At 36.6% G+C, this 15341-nt stretch overlaps 2 protein-coding genes across 7 annotated transcripts in view; one reads left to right on the forward strand and one right to left on the reverse strand.

Moving 5' to 3' along the window:
• Positions 1-218: 218 nt before the first annotated feature.
• LOC127065350 (uncharacterized) lies at positions 219-3678 on the forward strand. Of its 2 annotated transcripts, XM_050997540.1 has the most exons (10): positions 219-497; positions 739-876; positions 1437-1603; positions 1989-2115; positions 2294-2405; positions 2721-2779; positions 2871-3014; positions 3096-3251; positions 3320-3406; positions 3522-3678. In XM_050997540.1, the coding sequence occupies exons 4-10, from the start codon at positions 1994-1996 to the stop codon at positions 3649-3651; spliced, it is 810 nt and encodes a 269-aa protein (XP_050853497.1). In that variant the 5' UTR covers positions 219-497; positions 739-876; positions 1437-1603; positions 1989-1993; the 3' UTR covers positions 3652-3678. The 2 variants fall into 2 exon arrangements, with proteins under 2 accessions (XP_050853497.1, XP_050853496.1); XM_050997539.1 differs by lacking the exons at positions 739-876; positions 1437-1603.
• An 817-nt stretch (positions 3679-4495) lies between these two features.
• Positions 4496-15341, reverse strand: part of LOC127065272 (cuticlin-4) — a 40458-nt gene continuing 29612 nt past the window's right edge. For all 5 annotated transcript variants that reach the window (XM_050997368.1, XM_050997366.1, XM_050997365.1 and 2 more), the window contains 4 exons: positions 8359-9140; positions 7929-8246; positions 7436-7751; positions 4496-7228 (listed from right to left, as the gene is read on the reverse strand). In XM_050997368.1, coding sequence (XP_050853325.1) covers positions 6821-7228; positions 7436-7751; positions 7929-8246; positions 8359-9140 — 1824 coding nt within the window. In that variant the 3' untranslated portion in view covers positions 4496-6820. The remainder of the gene's footprint in view (positions 7229-7435; positions 7752-7928; positions 8247-8358; positions 9141-15341) is intronic.

Consider the following 15341-nt stretch of genomic DNA (forward strand, 5'->3'; position numbering starts at 1 on the left):
AGGTTCAAAATTCACGGGATCAAGCTTAGCCACCGACGAAGATTTTACACGAAAGAACGAATCTCGTTATCGACAAATAAAAACGATCGCCATGCTACCCTTTCAAAACAGAATTGGTAAAGACAAAAAAAAAAGGAAAAATATTAACGAAGAAAATTAACTAGGATAGAATGATATTTCTAACGAATGTACGCATGTACAATGTTCGATATCGATTGTCGTCAGTCAATCGAGATTCCTTCGAGTGGTTGGCCAATCGTATTTCGTAATTAACTCGCTGCATAGTCGAATAATGTGATTTGTAATGGCATCCGTGTGTATATATCCTGTTTCGCATCCTAGAGAGATTCCTACTTTGTAGACTCTCCAAACACGATCGAATACCAATTATCGAACGAGCACTTCGTGAAGCTTGGCTGGACTGTGTTGCCTATTAGGAAATTTATGAGGAAAATATATCTCTATGAAAGCAAGATGGCGAAACCTCATTTGGATTGGTACGTAGAAATTTACGATTCGTATTTTGATAATTATTCGCAATTTCACCTCCATCCAGCTTCTATTTTTAATTTCACATTTCTAAGATAAATCATATGTAAATCATATTACATTTAGAAATAATTTCACATCCTCGTTAGTCACGGTCTACATCTCGAGAAGTTTGAGCGCGTGTACAATTTTTTCTTTTTTCTTTCCTTTCTTTCTTCTTTTTTTGCGTTCCACAAATCCCAAAAAAAGCCTGACCTGGATTAAATTGAAATGAATGGATCTACATGAGCGAGGAATGGAGATCTCATTAAATAAAAACTAGCCATTAGAAAAAAAATAAAAAGACAAGAAACACGAAAGAAGAAAAAACGTGAAACAAAATAATGAGTAAGTATATGTATAAGGGGTTGGACGAAAAGTACTCGAATTAAAGTACTCGTGTAATATTCACGGATTTACATTTAACTCTTGCGCCGAAGGGTTCTAATTTACAGAGATAAAGAAAGAACAAGACGATAGGGGGAAAGAGAGAAAGATAGAAAAAGAGAGAGGTAATTTTCATAAACGACGTGCTATATTATAAAAGATCGAAAGAAGGTTGAACGCGGAGAACGTGCCGGAATCTCGTTAACTCTCGTTATTACATTGTTCCTCGAGAATAACTTCTCTATTACTTACTAACGAGTTAACAATTAGCGCGAGATAGAGGGATGGGATGGGGTAGGGTGGTTGTGTCGGTGATGGTGATGGTAGGTTGGGAGGGGATGATGAAGGTGGGGGTGGGTCAGGGGGAGGAAGGAGGGAGAAGAAGGAGGATAGCGAGGCTTAATAAGACGATATTAGCGAGGAACATAGCGTTTTAATTTACTACGATGAGCGAACTTCTGCAATTTGTCGCAATTAATCGTAATACTCTTCTCCTCGTGTCTACTCTTCGGCGTCTTCAGGTTCAAGAAATACCGATACGAAGATAGAAGATATTACGAAGATGGCGTCACGCCCTTCTTGAGCTTCCATCCCGACGAAACGGGCAAGGTTTTCTACCCGAATGGTCGGACAGCCGTAAAAATTCACAAGCCGGAAAATCGAGAATGTAATTGATCGTCGACTTCCGGTACAATTCGTATATTTTTATCGTGCTAATATCTTCGCCACATATATATTTTCCTTGCGATAGTTTTTTTCTTGTCTTGCTTGTTTTTTCTTTTTCTTTTTAACTGAACGGATCCGCATGAATATAGGGTGTTTTTTGAAATGATTTTAAGATAATGATTTACAAATATATCTCATACATTCAATACCTCTGTATGTTCTATTCGGAATAGTCTACATGTTACTATGAAAAGAAAAAATTTTGTTTCGTTTTTCATTTCGAAAGAAAAATAATTCTTTCGATACTTTTTTATCCTCCAAAAGTATTTCCCTTATATTTGAAATTTTAGATTAGTATTAGATACGAAACGGTCTTTAAAAATATACGTAATTTAATAAATTTCAAGATGACATGTATACTGTATTCACGCCAGGAGGCAAGGACATTGTGGGTATCACGAGGAAGCCGCAAATAATTGCCGTTTTCGACAGTCTCTGCAACGGTGTTATCCTTGACGAAAATGGCATCACGAGGTTTGTGTCACGAGAAAAAAGAATAGAAAACAAAAAAAAAAGTAGGAAAACGGAAAAAATAAAAATATAGATAAAAAACGAGAAAAGATGAAGAAGAAGGACGAACGAATTTTTTAATTTTGAACCAACGGCTTTTTTAATTACATTCTGTATCCCTCTTTCTTGATTATTTCCACAGACTTTCTTATAATCAGATCGGGGGTATTTGGAGGGATAATCCTGGCGGATTGCCCTTTCTATGGACCTGGAGTAGCAATGTCGAGGAACCGATCATTGAAAACGTATATTCGGTTAGTATATACTTACATATATAATATATTACATGGATTGAATCACCTTACATAATAAATGTCGATAATAATTGAACGTAATATTGGATCCGATGATGTAGAATACCGTACTTATTGAATAAATTATAATAATTGTCTTGACCTATCGTACAATTTTGTTTATAAATAAAAAAATAATAGTTCCATTAAAAAAAGAAAAAAAATCATAAATTGGATCGAATAAAACTACAAAAAAGTTTACGATACTTCATCGCAAGTAATACGAAAATTTATGTAATCAATCGAAAGTTTAAAATTACGTGAAAATATTCCTAGATAAAATCGATGAGTGAATTGGAAAGATTATTTCCATCCTTGAAAAAAGATCTGGAAAGGTATGTCGTGTTTTCCTAAAATTCCTTACAAGTATCCTTCAATATTTTCTACATTCTTGGTGATTGAATTTCTCGATCGATTATTTCGAAGCATTAGTAAAAAAAACACGCAAACTTCGTTGCCCTCTCCGATGACCTCGGATATGAGAGAAAAAGCGGAAATCGCAAGAGATGAGCAGAAACCCGTCGTTGTTAATGCTGTTGTCGAGGAACGCGAGAAGTATCTCGAATCCGAGTACGTACGTAATAAAAAAGTAGATCAACTTGCGTTCGAGTAAGGGTTATTGCTTACGGTTGTCGTTTCTCTGTCGGTCAGATTCTTCAACGACAAGAGAGAAGTTCACTCAATGAAAGAAGAGGACAACAAGACCATCAAAATAATCTGTATGAAATTAAACAAGTATTTGAGTTTTCGAATTCTCAATCGTAGGAACATCAATTTGAAATTTTTCGCCGGCACTAAAAGCATAAGGTACGTAAGAGACAACGTCGACAATAAAAATAAGATCAAGATTAATCTAATAATATTTTACGTCGCAGGATAGAACTAGGAACGATATTAGATTATAACAAGAAATTGAAATCCTATCACGAGGATGCTATAGATTGGAAAAAAGTTGTACAGAGGTGAGCGATTACACGAGTCCACGAATATTGTACCATCGTTATGTTTATAGAATTTTTAAGATAATATTTTTCAAAAAGATCGAACGTTCTTTCTTTTTTTTTACTTTTCTTGCAGATGTAGGTTTCAAGATTCTTGGGAAAAAAGTGTAAGAACCGATAGTCTCCACAATTTGTCACGAGAAATGGAATATGTTAAAAGATGCGCCAGACAACGTAAGATTATGTTAGAAAAATACAAGCCCTGATTCAGAAGTACGTAAAAATAATTTTTCTCTACCGTTATTTGTAAAAGCAATGAAATAAAACTTGAGAAAATTTGTCAATGTTTTAAAATGACTTCTCAGTATCTGCTAATTGAATTTCTTAATACATCAACATATTTTTAACACAACATACGTACCTTAATGAGCACTCGAGATGAATTTCCCACCTTTCCCATGGCACGATATTACCCAACGAGCTATAACATCTCTCTATCGACTCTTACAAGGTAAAGGAAATTACCATGAGAAGGTCGTTACCGTAAGACCTTCCACATTGTCTATCCTCGCTCGTAAAGCAACAGCATTTCCAGCGATCCTCAGTATATATAATGTTCTCCCAACAAAGTCTGTTGTTGTATGTTAAATTTACTATACCATCTAATTTCAGTTGAATTTTCCCATATCCATCGATTAAAAGTTTTACACCGTTTAACCAATCAAAATGTTACAATTAAGAAATTAATTAATTGAAAAATTAATCAAATACAATTGATTTAATTAATCGATGAAACTAATCATTCATCGATGATTAAAAACGGTAATATTTGTTTTATGGTTTAATGATTCCATTTCTAATCAATGGTTTATCCTCTTTTTACATAAAATATTCAAAATTGTTTATATATACATATATAAATATATATGTATGAATGTATAATATGTATGTATATACAAACCCGTAATAGTATTTACATGTATGTACATGTACATGAAATTCTTCTTTCATTCATCAAACAGATGAAAATTTTAATTTCTTATCAACATTAATAATTACGGATACAATTGCTTCTTTTTTTTTTAATTGGAACATTTAACGCTTAATCAAATTTGATTCCAATTTTGAGTATAGTACAAAGGTCGACGGGAAAGAAAAAACACGAACGCCGAGGTAGACGTATAGATAAAAATGATCAATGTAATTAAAATAATTATCAAATAATCGAGAATATAATGTCTCGTACACGCGCATCCACCCTTTCGTTTGTGACGCGTGTAGTACAACACATACGTACGTACAATAAATGTGATGTCAGCTCTTTCGCGAGTATCGATCGCGCGCAAAAAAAGAAAAGAAAAAAAAGGAAAAAAAAATAGAAATGCATGTTTCTTCTTCGTACAATATATTCGTTCGTAATGTAATGTGTATCGTGTGCTTTTCTCGGTCTTTGTTTTTCAACTTAAATTAAAGAAAAAAAAAAAAAACAAAAACAAAAAGAACAATTAATAAAAACTGTCTGTCACGTGTGTATGGGGGTGTGCTTAAAACACATACGTAATACAATATTCCCTCGACGCGGGAATATTTTTCTTGTTATCTTCTCGTTATAACTTAAACGTTAAACGAAATATATAAAAAGAGAGGATACGTAGGAGAGAAAAAAGATCGAGATGTCGAGAAAAAAATAAAATAAGTTAGGGTTAGATCGATCGATGGGTGAGGATGAAATGAGAGAAAGAGAGACAAAGAGAAAAAAGAGAAAGTATGTATGTATGTATGTATGTATGTATGTATGTATGTATGTATGTATGTATGTATGTATGTATGTATGTATATGTGTACGTGTATTTTTATTAAGAATAAACTAAAGATAACGAAGACAAAATAAATAGAAAATTCTTAAATAATAAGAGGTCGCCTAACGAGGCGAACTTCGATGAGCTTTTCGCGATGGCGACAAATCGTGAAGCTTGCGACACGTCCTGAGCTACGATGAGGATGATACGAAATTATTTCAAGTGAAACAAGAGAGATACGATTTGATACACGTGTATGATACGTATATACAGGTTGTTTCATTTTTAAACCGAATACTTAAATATTTTCCTTGGAACGAGTTGGTATTAAAAAAAATAAAAAAAAATAAAAGAGAAAAAGACAAAGTTGCATTCGAAGAGAGAATTCACGATGACACGTGGAAGTCCTTTTTTTTATTCTACCTCGTCTCGATGTAAAAAAAAAAACAACGATATCCCCGAGTTTATTTTTGTTGTAAGAGCTATCGTTTTAACAAAAATATATTCCATCAAAAAGAATACCGATGATCTTGATATCTCGAAGGAAAAAGGAAAAAGATTTATCTCAGAAAAAAAATACAATTTTACATGACAGCCTTTCTCTCTTCGAACGATGCAAATTCGTTCAGTTACATTTTCTTTCGTACTACTCTAATCAGGAGCAACAATTAGGCGTTCGATTTAAAATGAAACATCAAGTATATGTATGTGTATATGTGTATATGTGAGTGGGTGAGTGAATATATAAATAATAAGGGGTGCACGGGTGATGGTCGGAAGCGCAGGATTTTGTGCGAATTTCAATTGAAAGTCTGGAAGGACAATCCGATAGCCTGCGAATTATGTACAATGTCCTTCGAAAACTAAAGTAGTCGATACTCTTGCGATCTTACAAATTCATTGGCAAAATCGCAGGTGTATTAACCACTTGACGTGGAAGATGACTCGCTCTGCGATAAACGCTATCTCGATTACTTTCGTACTCGAGCGATCATAAAAACGATCTATTATCTCATCTATACGAAAGAAAAAAGAAAAGGAAAGAAAAAGAAAAAGAAAGTGCATATCTTCGACCTTCGTTGAGGAATACGTCAATAAATGGAAAACGTTTGATCTAACTTTAGTTTCTCATAAGGTGTAACTTTAACCAAAGGACGTTCCCATTCTCCGTTTTCTCCGTCGATTAACACGAGAAATTTGGTCAGGATACGAACGAGAAAGTTTCCTCCAACTTGAAAAGTCGATATGATCGAATGTCTACTCGAAGTATCCCGATATCTCTGCGGAGAATTTGATCGTACGGGAATAGAAAAGGAAGAAAAAAGAGAAAGAGAAAGAGAGAAGGAGAAAGAGAGAAGAAGAGAGCAAGAAGGAAATAGATAGGAATCCTGATTTCGAGGGAAACGATTCGATAAGCGACGAATATGAAGAAACGGGAGAAGAAGAAAAGGGATAGAAAGAAATAAAAAGAATAAGGAGAAGGAATCCTCGATGAATTTCGAGTCGTGAACGAAATAACGTCTCGACGAGCGGTCCCAAGGGTGTCCTTTCCTTTAGGATCGTCGACGTTCCCTCCTTCCAACGTAAAGGTCCTTATTCGAGGTCCTTAAGTGGTCTGACGCAAGAACGCCTCTTCTCAATTGGCGACCTTGATGAACTCGGGATTCGGTACGGTACAATTTTCAGTAGCGTATGCCGGATGAACGAAGGTGCTTCCAATGCCAACGTTCTTCCGATCGACGGAACGTACCCTGACGAATAGGAAAGCAGCTACGAGAGAGGCTACGACGACAACGAGTAGCAACATCACTAAACCCCCAACGAAGCCTGGTAAACTCATACAAATCGTTTCAGGATCGGTCGAGGCGCTAGCGTTTTGTATTACTACTGTGGTGTCATTGTTCGAATTCGTCGTGCCCAGTGCAAAATTCACGTCACCGGGCGCAACCACTTGGATTATTCTCGACGTGTTCACGTCTGTCATCTCTTGGGCAGCTCGCTTGTACACGTGATTCGTGACTAGAGTGACGGTATGGTAGAAACTCTGAAACGTCAAATTTATAACTTGGTAATGTTTACATTTGAAATCGCTTAAAAGTAATAAATAAATCGATTGGATCTGATCAAACAAATTATACAATGCGCTTTCGTTTGATCGAATGAATATCGTTATTATTTAGATAAGTGGATAGAGCTAAGAAAGAAAACTGGATATAAATCGTTGACGTTTCGACAGATTAGAATAACTTACGTCGTCGTCTTCCTCTAGACGATCGTGCCTTCGTCTTCGAGCTCCCCTAAGCTCTGCTGGAAAACCTTCGACCGACCTCGGTCGGCCTCCGAGGGTGGCTAGGTTACCCTCGAGCTCCTCCGAGCCAGCCGTGCCTTTTCTTTTAACCGTTTGATAAGCTCCGACTGGATGACCGGGCAGAGGAGGTGGAGGGAGATGAATGTTATCATGAGGACTTTGAGGTGAACTACTCGCGGTCGCATCGCCAGGCGTCGAACTTGGCGACGATGACGACGTTTGTGCTTGAGGTGCTGGGACCACGTCTGGGTTGGGCTCGCTGATCGATTCGAAAGGAAAAAAAAAAAAGAGAGACAACGTTGTTATCGACGTTAAAACTATCGATCTCAGTTATGAAAAAAGAAAAAGATTAACGATAACAAAATGCGATGAGTTTTTTCCATTATAAAATTTATGCGTATATCAAATAAATACCTAAATAGAACTTCTCTATTACCTGAAAGCACCAGCTGGTCCACTAGGATGCCTGGGATCGGGATAAGCGGGTGGTACACTGTACTCCGGCAACGGGGGTTGTCCATATTCGGAGGACACGCTTTGGTGAGCCGGAGTGCCGTAATCCTGAGACAACGGAGCAGCAGGTGCTCCATATTCCAAGCCCGGATGACCGCACTTCAGTTCGGGGCAATTGTAACGGCAGACTTGGATCACGCATTGGAAGTGAACGTTCATACTGTCGGGGAATTTGAAGGCTTGGAAATAAGCGAAACTAACGACGGAAGCACTCGGCCCGAAGTTCTTCACTTTATGGAACCTTTAAATCAAAACAATAACGACGTTATCGACGTTTTTGTCGTTACGTACAAATCGCGATCAGATATCGAAGCAAGGAGAGGATGACGATATTTTATAGAATAATATCCTACCTGGACATGATCTTTGGCCTGACGACGCAGCCGTACTGATCGACCAGCTGAATCGGTGCTCTCTTGCCGTCATGGGCAACACAGTTTCTGACCAGCATATCGAATTTATTTTCTACGTCCTTGATAGCAAGTACCATGGTCATGGTTTGTCCGATCTTAACGATACCCGAAACCTCGCTAGCCCATGGTCCTTTACCCACTTGTATTTGCATCCAACATTGTAGATTATCTCCAAGGAAGTTAGCTGTTACAGCGTGCAACATGTCGACTTGGAACGGCCTAAAATTAACTTGCTTCTCGTAGTAATCGTACCACGTGCAACGAAGTTTCCTGGCCTGATCCCAAACTTCTTGAACGTAACGATCGTACTGAACGATGATCGTGTTCTCAACGTAACTACCCGATGGCGTAGGTGCTCCATAAGCAGCTACGTTGTGATTGGCGGATGATGTCATGCCGCATGAATTCAAAAAGATCTCGAAAGTTGCGCTCAAATGACCGGTCCCTGGTTTGAGATGAACGCAATGGGGGTCCGAATAAAAGCCCTTGCTGAATATCATCCCATAAAAGGGCCGATCGAACTCGATGTTAACACGCATATGCGTTTTCTCGCATTGCACCTGTAGATGTTTTATCTGCGGTGTATCCGGCGAAGCCAAAGGCCAATTCTCTTCTGCACCGTGCGATGTGGGTGGTCCATATTGTGCAGGTGGACCATACACCGATCTGTGCTCCAATGGCAACGCGCTACTGTCGACGAGCGGTGCCTCGCATTTTACATCCTGGAAATTTAATACGTGCATTTTTATGTACGATATCCTGCATGTACATGCCTATGTATTTTTAATATTTAATAAATATATTTATTTTTTTCTACAACTCAATATATGCATATAACTGAATATATATAATAAATGAAATATGTTCGATTGATTAACGATTGATTAAAACAAATAAGAAATTAAGTAAATATACGTTTTATCGTATCTGTTACAAACGTAACAAATATCTTAGTATAATAAAATTTGTAAATGAAACTTTATAGAACTGACATATATTTCTCTATAAATTCTGATAAGATAAATTTCATAGTACCGCTAACTTGCATAGCCACTGTCTCGAATGCCCTAAACCTACACGACACGTCCTAAAAATCCGCTCGACGCATTTCGAAATACACATGGCTATTATAACGGCAAGTAAGCCGGTCGAGTCAATAAAAATTTAGGTAAGACGCGTTAAGGACCTCTCTTTCGAAGAGGGACGATCGCGTGGAAATGGACAAAGCGGAGCAGGAACTGACATTAAGAATTCAGCGAACGTCACCGGCCATTGCAACCTTTCGCGGAATGCCAATCGAACTTGCGTGTCACTCGTTGTTCGAGATTCTTTGGAATTCTCTTCTGCCGACCTTGACGACGTGTCCCACGCGAATTTGACGATCTAGACATTTTTATAGGTCAAATTGAATTTCTTTTCAAGCATCGTTCCCTAATTAATAACTCTTTCAAAATAATAATAAATTAAATAAATAGCAAACAAACCTTATAGAAAACTCTAAATAAATCTAGAACTGCACTATTTGGATTGACTGATATCATTCGAGTTTAATCTTCGTTTTGCTGATGCATTTCTCATAATCCCGAATGAAAGACAAACAATCTCCTTCTAAAGCAACGAGATCAACGGAGATTTACGTCGAGTTCATTAAACGCGATACCGTAGCTTTCATTGGCAGTGGTAAAGCGTTTTGTCAGGCACTATCTAGCGGAGTGAGTCACTCTAATGTGGAGCACGACTGTAACTGTTTGCTAGTGCTCTTACCCTTAGATAGAAAAGGCCGCTTTTCTAGACACGTACTTTCCAGCCGAGGTAGTAGCTCGTCCGCACGCGCCCGACGATTAGACCGACTCTTTACGAAGTTTCCAAAGAAAAACGAGTTCGACTCGTTCCCGTCGCTTTCGGAAAAGAAAATACGTAGAGATACACACACACACACATACGTCAGTACGTTTCAATTCACGTGGATTTAGGACTCGAACTCGAAGAAGAATGCCGGCAGCCAACCACGACCAACGCCCCGAAGGCGACTTCGCATTCTAGGTTAACGCGATTGATATATGCGCGAGGTAGAATCGTGAACTTGTCCAAATCGATGATCGATTAAGGTCATTAACTATTTGCATTAACCATGAAATAATAAAATAAAGCGATTCTTCGGGAATGTCGAATCATGCAAATTCTTTCTGTTATGCTATTTGGACCGGTCTGGTTAGAATGCTACCACTGTAATACTGGTATCTTTCTATCTCTCTCATAATACACACATAATACTGTCTAATGTTACGCATGCCAGTCTATTTATTTCGAATAAAATTTGTAATACATATATCGATATCAATAGACATCGCAAAAAATGCCAAAAATATTTGAATAGGAATATCTTTAAATACTTTACATAGAAAGTAATAACGATTATCAAAATTTATAATAAATGCAAAAACTCGACAATGTTCGATTCAAATCTTATCGTAAGTATGACCTAACGAATGCACGCGTAACTCGGTATTTTTATTGTAAGAAACAGAAAGAACGAGAAGGAAACGCGTTTGAAGATAACTGTATACGGGGCTGACTGGTCTTACGGATAAAGGCATGTTTACGCAAGGGTTTTGAGATTGACGGCGCCTACGCGAACGGACTTAATGATATATTTTTTCTTTTTTTAACAGGATGAAACATTTTTTTGCGGAAGCCAAACAAGACGCTTCTGTCGAAACCAGAACTCCTTAACCATAAGACTATTTATACACTAATTTATTATGTAAAATAGGCATTATCAATTTATGTGTATTACTATAAATTTCTCGTCATATTATAACAATATCACCTTGACGTACGTATACCGTAACACCAATAAACTTATAAAACAACTAATTAAAACGAGAATAATTATATATACAAATAATACTCGAAGTAAGAAAAATCTAATATAACATCTTAAAATACAATTTTATGATTTTATCGTCGAATAAGAACAAAATTACTTATGCTAATCTCGAAATAAAGATTGCAAATACATATGTTGACATTTTAAATAGAAATTTGGGATTTTTAATCGAGAGAAGAAAAACTGGAGCGAAAAGTCGTAGACTCGAAAGAAGTATAAACAAGTATAGAATAAGAGAGAGAGAGAGAGAGAGAGAGAATAAAAAAAAAAGAGATCAGCCGAGATGTGCCGTCACAGGCGGGCGACAGAGGAGGCCGATCCACGTTGAACAGGAAATACGCGATTCGCGCCTTGATCGGCAACAGGTCGGCCATACGCATACCTGCGAATCGTCTTGTTCTACTTGCACCTGCAATCGATCCTCTTATAAAGACTTTCCCAGCAGAAATTTACGAACGAATTGCAATTGAACGATACCGTCCTACGAGACCATTATCCCTAGCAAGTACCTTAACATTTATTCCAAATTTACTTAAGATTTTTCGTAAAAGTCTTCGACACGTTTATGATTAACTTGATCCAAATTATTTAAATATATAATTTTAATCATGTTTAAAAATAATAGTAAACCATATTCGTAGAAAATTAACAGGAGAAATTTCTTAACTCTCTCTCCTTTGAAAATTCATTATTGTTACGTTAAAATTAATTATATATCGTAAATTACTTTAAAATAAATATTATGTGATATTCTTTTATTTTTTTATATATGTAAGGCAAGAAAAAAGATTACAAAAGAAATCTTTACGAAATTTAATTTGATCATTATTAGGAAAAGTATCCATTAATAATCAGTAATAAAATAGAATAATCGTAAAAGTAAAATCGATTCAATCTCGTTCGAGTTTGATTTCGAGTTAAGTAAAAGACATCAATAACATCTGTATCGAACGATCGATCAGATAAGATAGGAAGATAGAAATCGCAAAATTAAATGGTAAAAGTTTCATAGGAAGTACCCACGTTAGTAACCTAACGACGATTTCACTTTTCCATTGTCATCCGAGGATGACCTGAACGGCCATATTATTCCTACACCGGACACACTTTCACTGAATCGCACGTACGAAAGGGGCTCGCTCCTAATTATCGCGAACGTCACGAGTTTAGTTACTACCGTCTAGTTACTTCTACTTTTTAAACAGCCCATTAAGATAGCACGACTGGAATATATTAGTTCAAGTGTTTCTGTTGTGAAAGAAAAAAGAAAAAAGAAAAAAACTGAAAGAAAGGAAGAGACAACCGATCATAAAAAGAATCTTTCATTTCTTCTTCCTTTTTTTCTCTTTGTTTTATCTTAGAAAACGTTTAACGAACGTGTTGGCTCGTTATCTTTAGAAAATAACAGAATAAACGATATTACGTAGAGAAAAGAAAAAAATTGTCATACAAGAACTGTCTCGCCTTGATTATAGTAGGGAAAAAGTAGGCCAAGTCAGTTGCTTCGAGCTGAGCTAGATGCGTATCGTGCACGCACGTGTCTTACGATAGTACGATCATTGTATATCACACGTTTCGTCGTTTGGAAAAAATTCAATGAAAAATTTTCCGAATAAATAAAAGATCGCGCGAAAAAAAAAATTCTTTGAAATTGACCTCGAAGAAAATTTTTAATTCTTCGGATTGATAAATTTCCTTTCTCCGAAACGTTTATCGGCAACGCGTGCACATACATTTCATCAGATAATTCTATTCTTGAAATATTAAAGCTCACCGTATCATTTAAGGACCTAGAAGACTTGCCATTTAACTCAAATCGTACCACCGAAAAACTGACGAGAAAGTTAGCTTTTAAATCGAAACTTCTCAGGTCGGTTTGACGCCGTTCTAATGTCATGAACGCGAGAAGCTGAAGGCGATCTAATTAAAAGGAAACGATCAGAGGAATCCTGCACAAAGAACGTACCGTGAGAACCGGGCCGAGAGAGTTAACTGGTGTTGGATAGGAACGTTCTTTTGAGGATAGAACTCTTCGCTTGGGATTTTAATTAAAAGAGAGCATTGCCATGCACCAGCGGGCCAGACGCGCTACGCGAAACGAGCTTGCATTAAGGACGCGTAAAACGTTTTTCCGGGAGCGGGAAACAGGGAAAAGAAATCGTTCGCAAAAGAAATTTTCTCTGCCAACATCTTCGCAAAATAATCACAACTAAGAGAAACACGTAATGCGAGTACAATTATTTTGAGAGAAACAAAAAAGAAAAAAAACAAAATAATATAATCGAAATTAATACTTCGACGAAAATGACACGAAAAAAAAAATAATAAAAAAGATTGAACGATTTTAAATTGTAAAGATCATTACTTTCGTATTACAAGATGCCTATAATAATAAATTCTACGACGAAAGTTATCGAGATTCTTTTTGTTGACGCATATATTTACGTAAAAAATATTTTACTTCCTTACTTAGAAACTTATACTAATGTTAAATCAATAAGATCTTTCATATTCTATAAAATGTTAATATTTATTGGTCTAAACATTATCGATTAATCTCGAATAACGCGATGATCACGAACGTAGCTCTACACCAAACGACTAATCCAATGAAAAAGCATCTCTTTGTGGTCGCCCGCAAGATTGCACGTTCTGTGTAGCCACGAGAAATGTCCTTTTCCTATCTATTATGATTTATCAATCGCGGTTTCGTCGTTTCCCATTACACAATACTATGTTACGGTATGAATGACATCGTATTTAAAGTAACTCGTCACGACTTTAATCTATTACTTTGATATCTCTCCTCGACGATCTTTTTAACTCTGCTCGTGCTTACGTATGTGATGTAGATAAACAGCGTAACTGCGTTAGAATGAAAAAGATAAAAAAAAAAAGGAGTACTTCCTGGAAAATATCCTAGAAAGTGCAGGGAGATCGAGAGAATAATAGATGAATCTGCTGACATTTGGGAACTGGAAGTAAGCTATTCTCACGATAAATTAGTGCCGTGAGCATTTCCATCCTTTCGATAAAGAGAGAGGAGAGAGAGAGAGAGATAAAGAAAAAGAAAGAAAATTGCCGTTTCGCGGAAGTTACTAATGACGACGCCTTCCAAGATTTTTCTCATTTTTCCTCTTGGCTACTGGGTGAAGAGGGTTCGCTACCTGATGAAATTGTTCCCTTTATTTAGTCCAAAAAAAAAAACAGAAAAGGGTTCCATCGATCTCACTTCGAAAAAGAAATTCGACTTTCTGGAATTTCTAGATCATCAAACTTATAATTACATCTAGATAGGCTGCTAATTAAAAAATATATATACCAAATTTATACAACAAAAGTTGAAAGAATTCGATATACGACAGATTGAAAAAGACGTAGGCTAAAGTATTCAATTTCTCTCATTATTTTCGTAACAAGAAGAAGACGACATTAAACAATTAACGTTATTTTGGAGCATTAAAAAAAAGTAAAGAAGAAGAAAAAGAAGAAACTATAACTATACTTATTTACCGCATGCTTCTCAACGCACGAACACTTCAGCCCACAATCACATAATAATGTACGTTTCGAAATTCTTTTCTTTTTTTATCTGAGATCAAACTCGAATTTTGAAAAGAAAATAAAAGAAAAAGAAATAATAAAAAAAAAGAGAGAGAGAAAGAGAGACAGAAAGAGAGAAAGAATGGGAGAGAGAGAGGGAAAAGAAGAAAAAAAAAAGGAACGTCATTTGAAACTGTCCATATATATACATATATATAAAAATAAGGAGAGAAAGAAGAGCGGAAATAGAAGGAGGAGAAGAGGAAGAGGAGGGCCAGTTAGAAAAGGACAAGAGAAGTTTCCCGAGAAAGAAAGCTGCTACCAATGGGAAGAAAGAAGTTGATCCTCTGGTGCAAGTCGACTAGAATCGTCCACGCTCCGCTACGTATTGCTCCGCTACGCATCGCGTCTCAAGCCACCTCTTCATACAGTGAGAGAAAGAAATAAGGAGAGAGAGAGAGAGAGAAAGAGAGAGAGAGAAAGAGAGAGA

The sequence above is a fragment of the Vespula vulgaris genome, chromosome 7, assembly GCF_905475345.1.
Source record: "Vespula vulgaris chromosome 7, iyVesVulg1.1, whole genome shotgun sequence".
Taxonomy (NCBI): Eukaryota; Metazoa; Arthropoda; class Insecta; order Hymenoptera; family Vespidae; genus Vespula; species Vespula vulgaris.

Coding starts and splice junctions, on each gene's coding strand:
- LOC127065350 (XM_050997539.1), top strand. CDS start 464: ATGAAAGCAAGATGGCGAAACCTCATTTGGATTG. Junction 498..1,988: donor GCGAAACCTCATTTGGATTG/GTACGTAGAAAT, acceptor ATAAATTTCAAG/ATGACATGTATACTGTATTC. Junction 3,407..3,521: donor TGGAAAAAAGTTGTACAGAG/GTGAGCGATTAC, acceptor CTTTTCTTGCAG/ATGTAGGTTTCAAGATTCTT.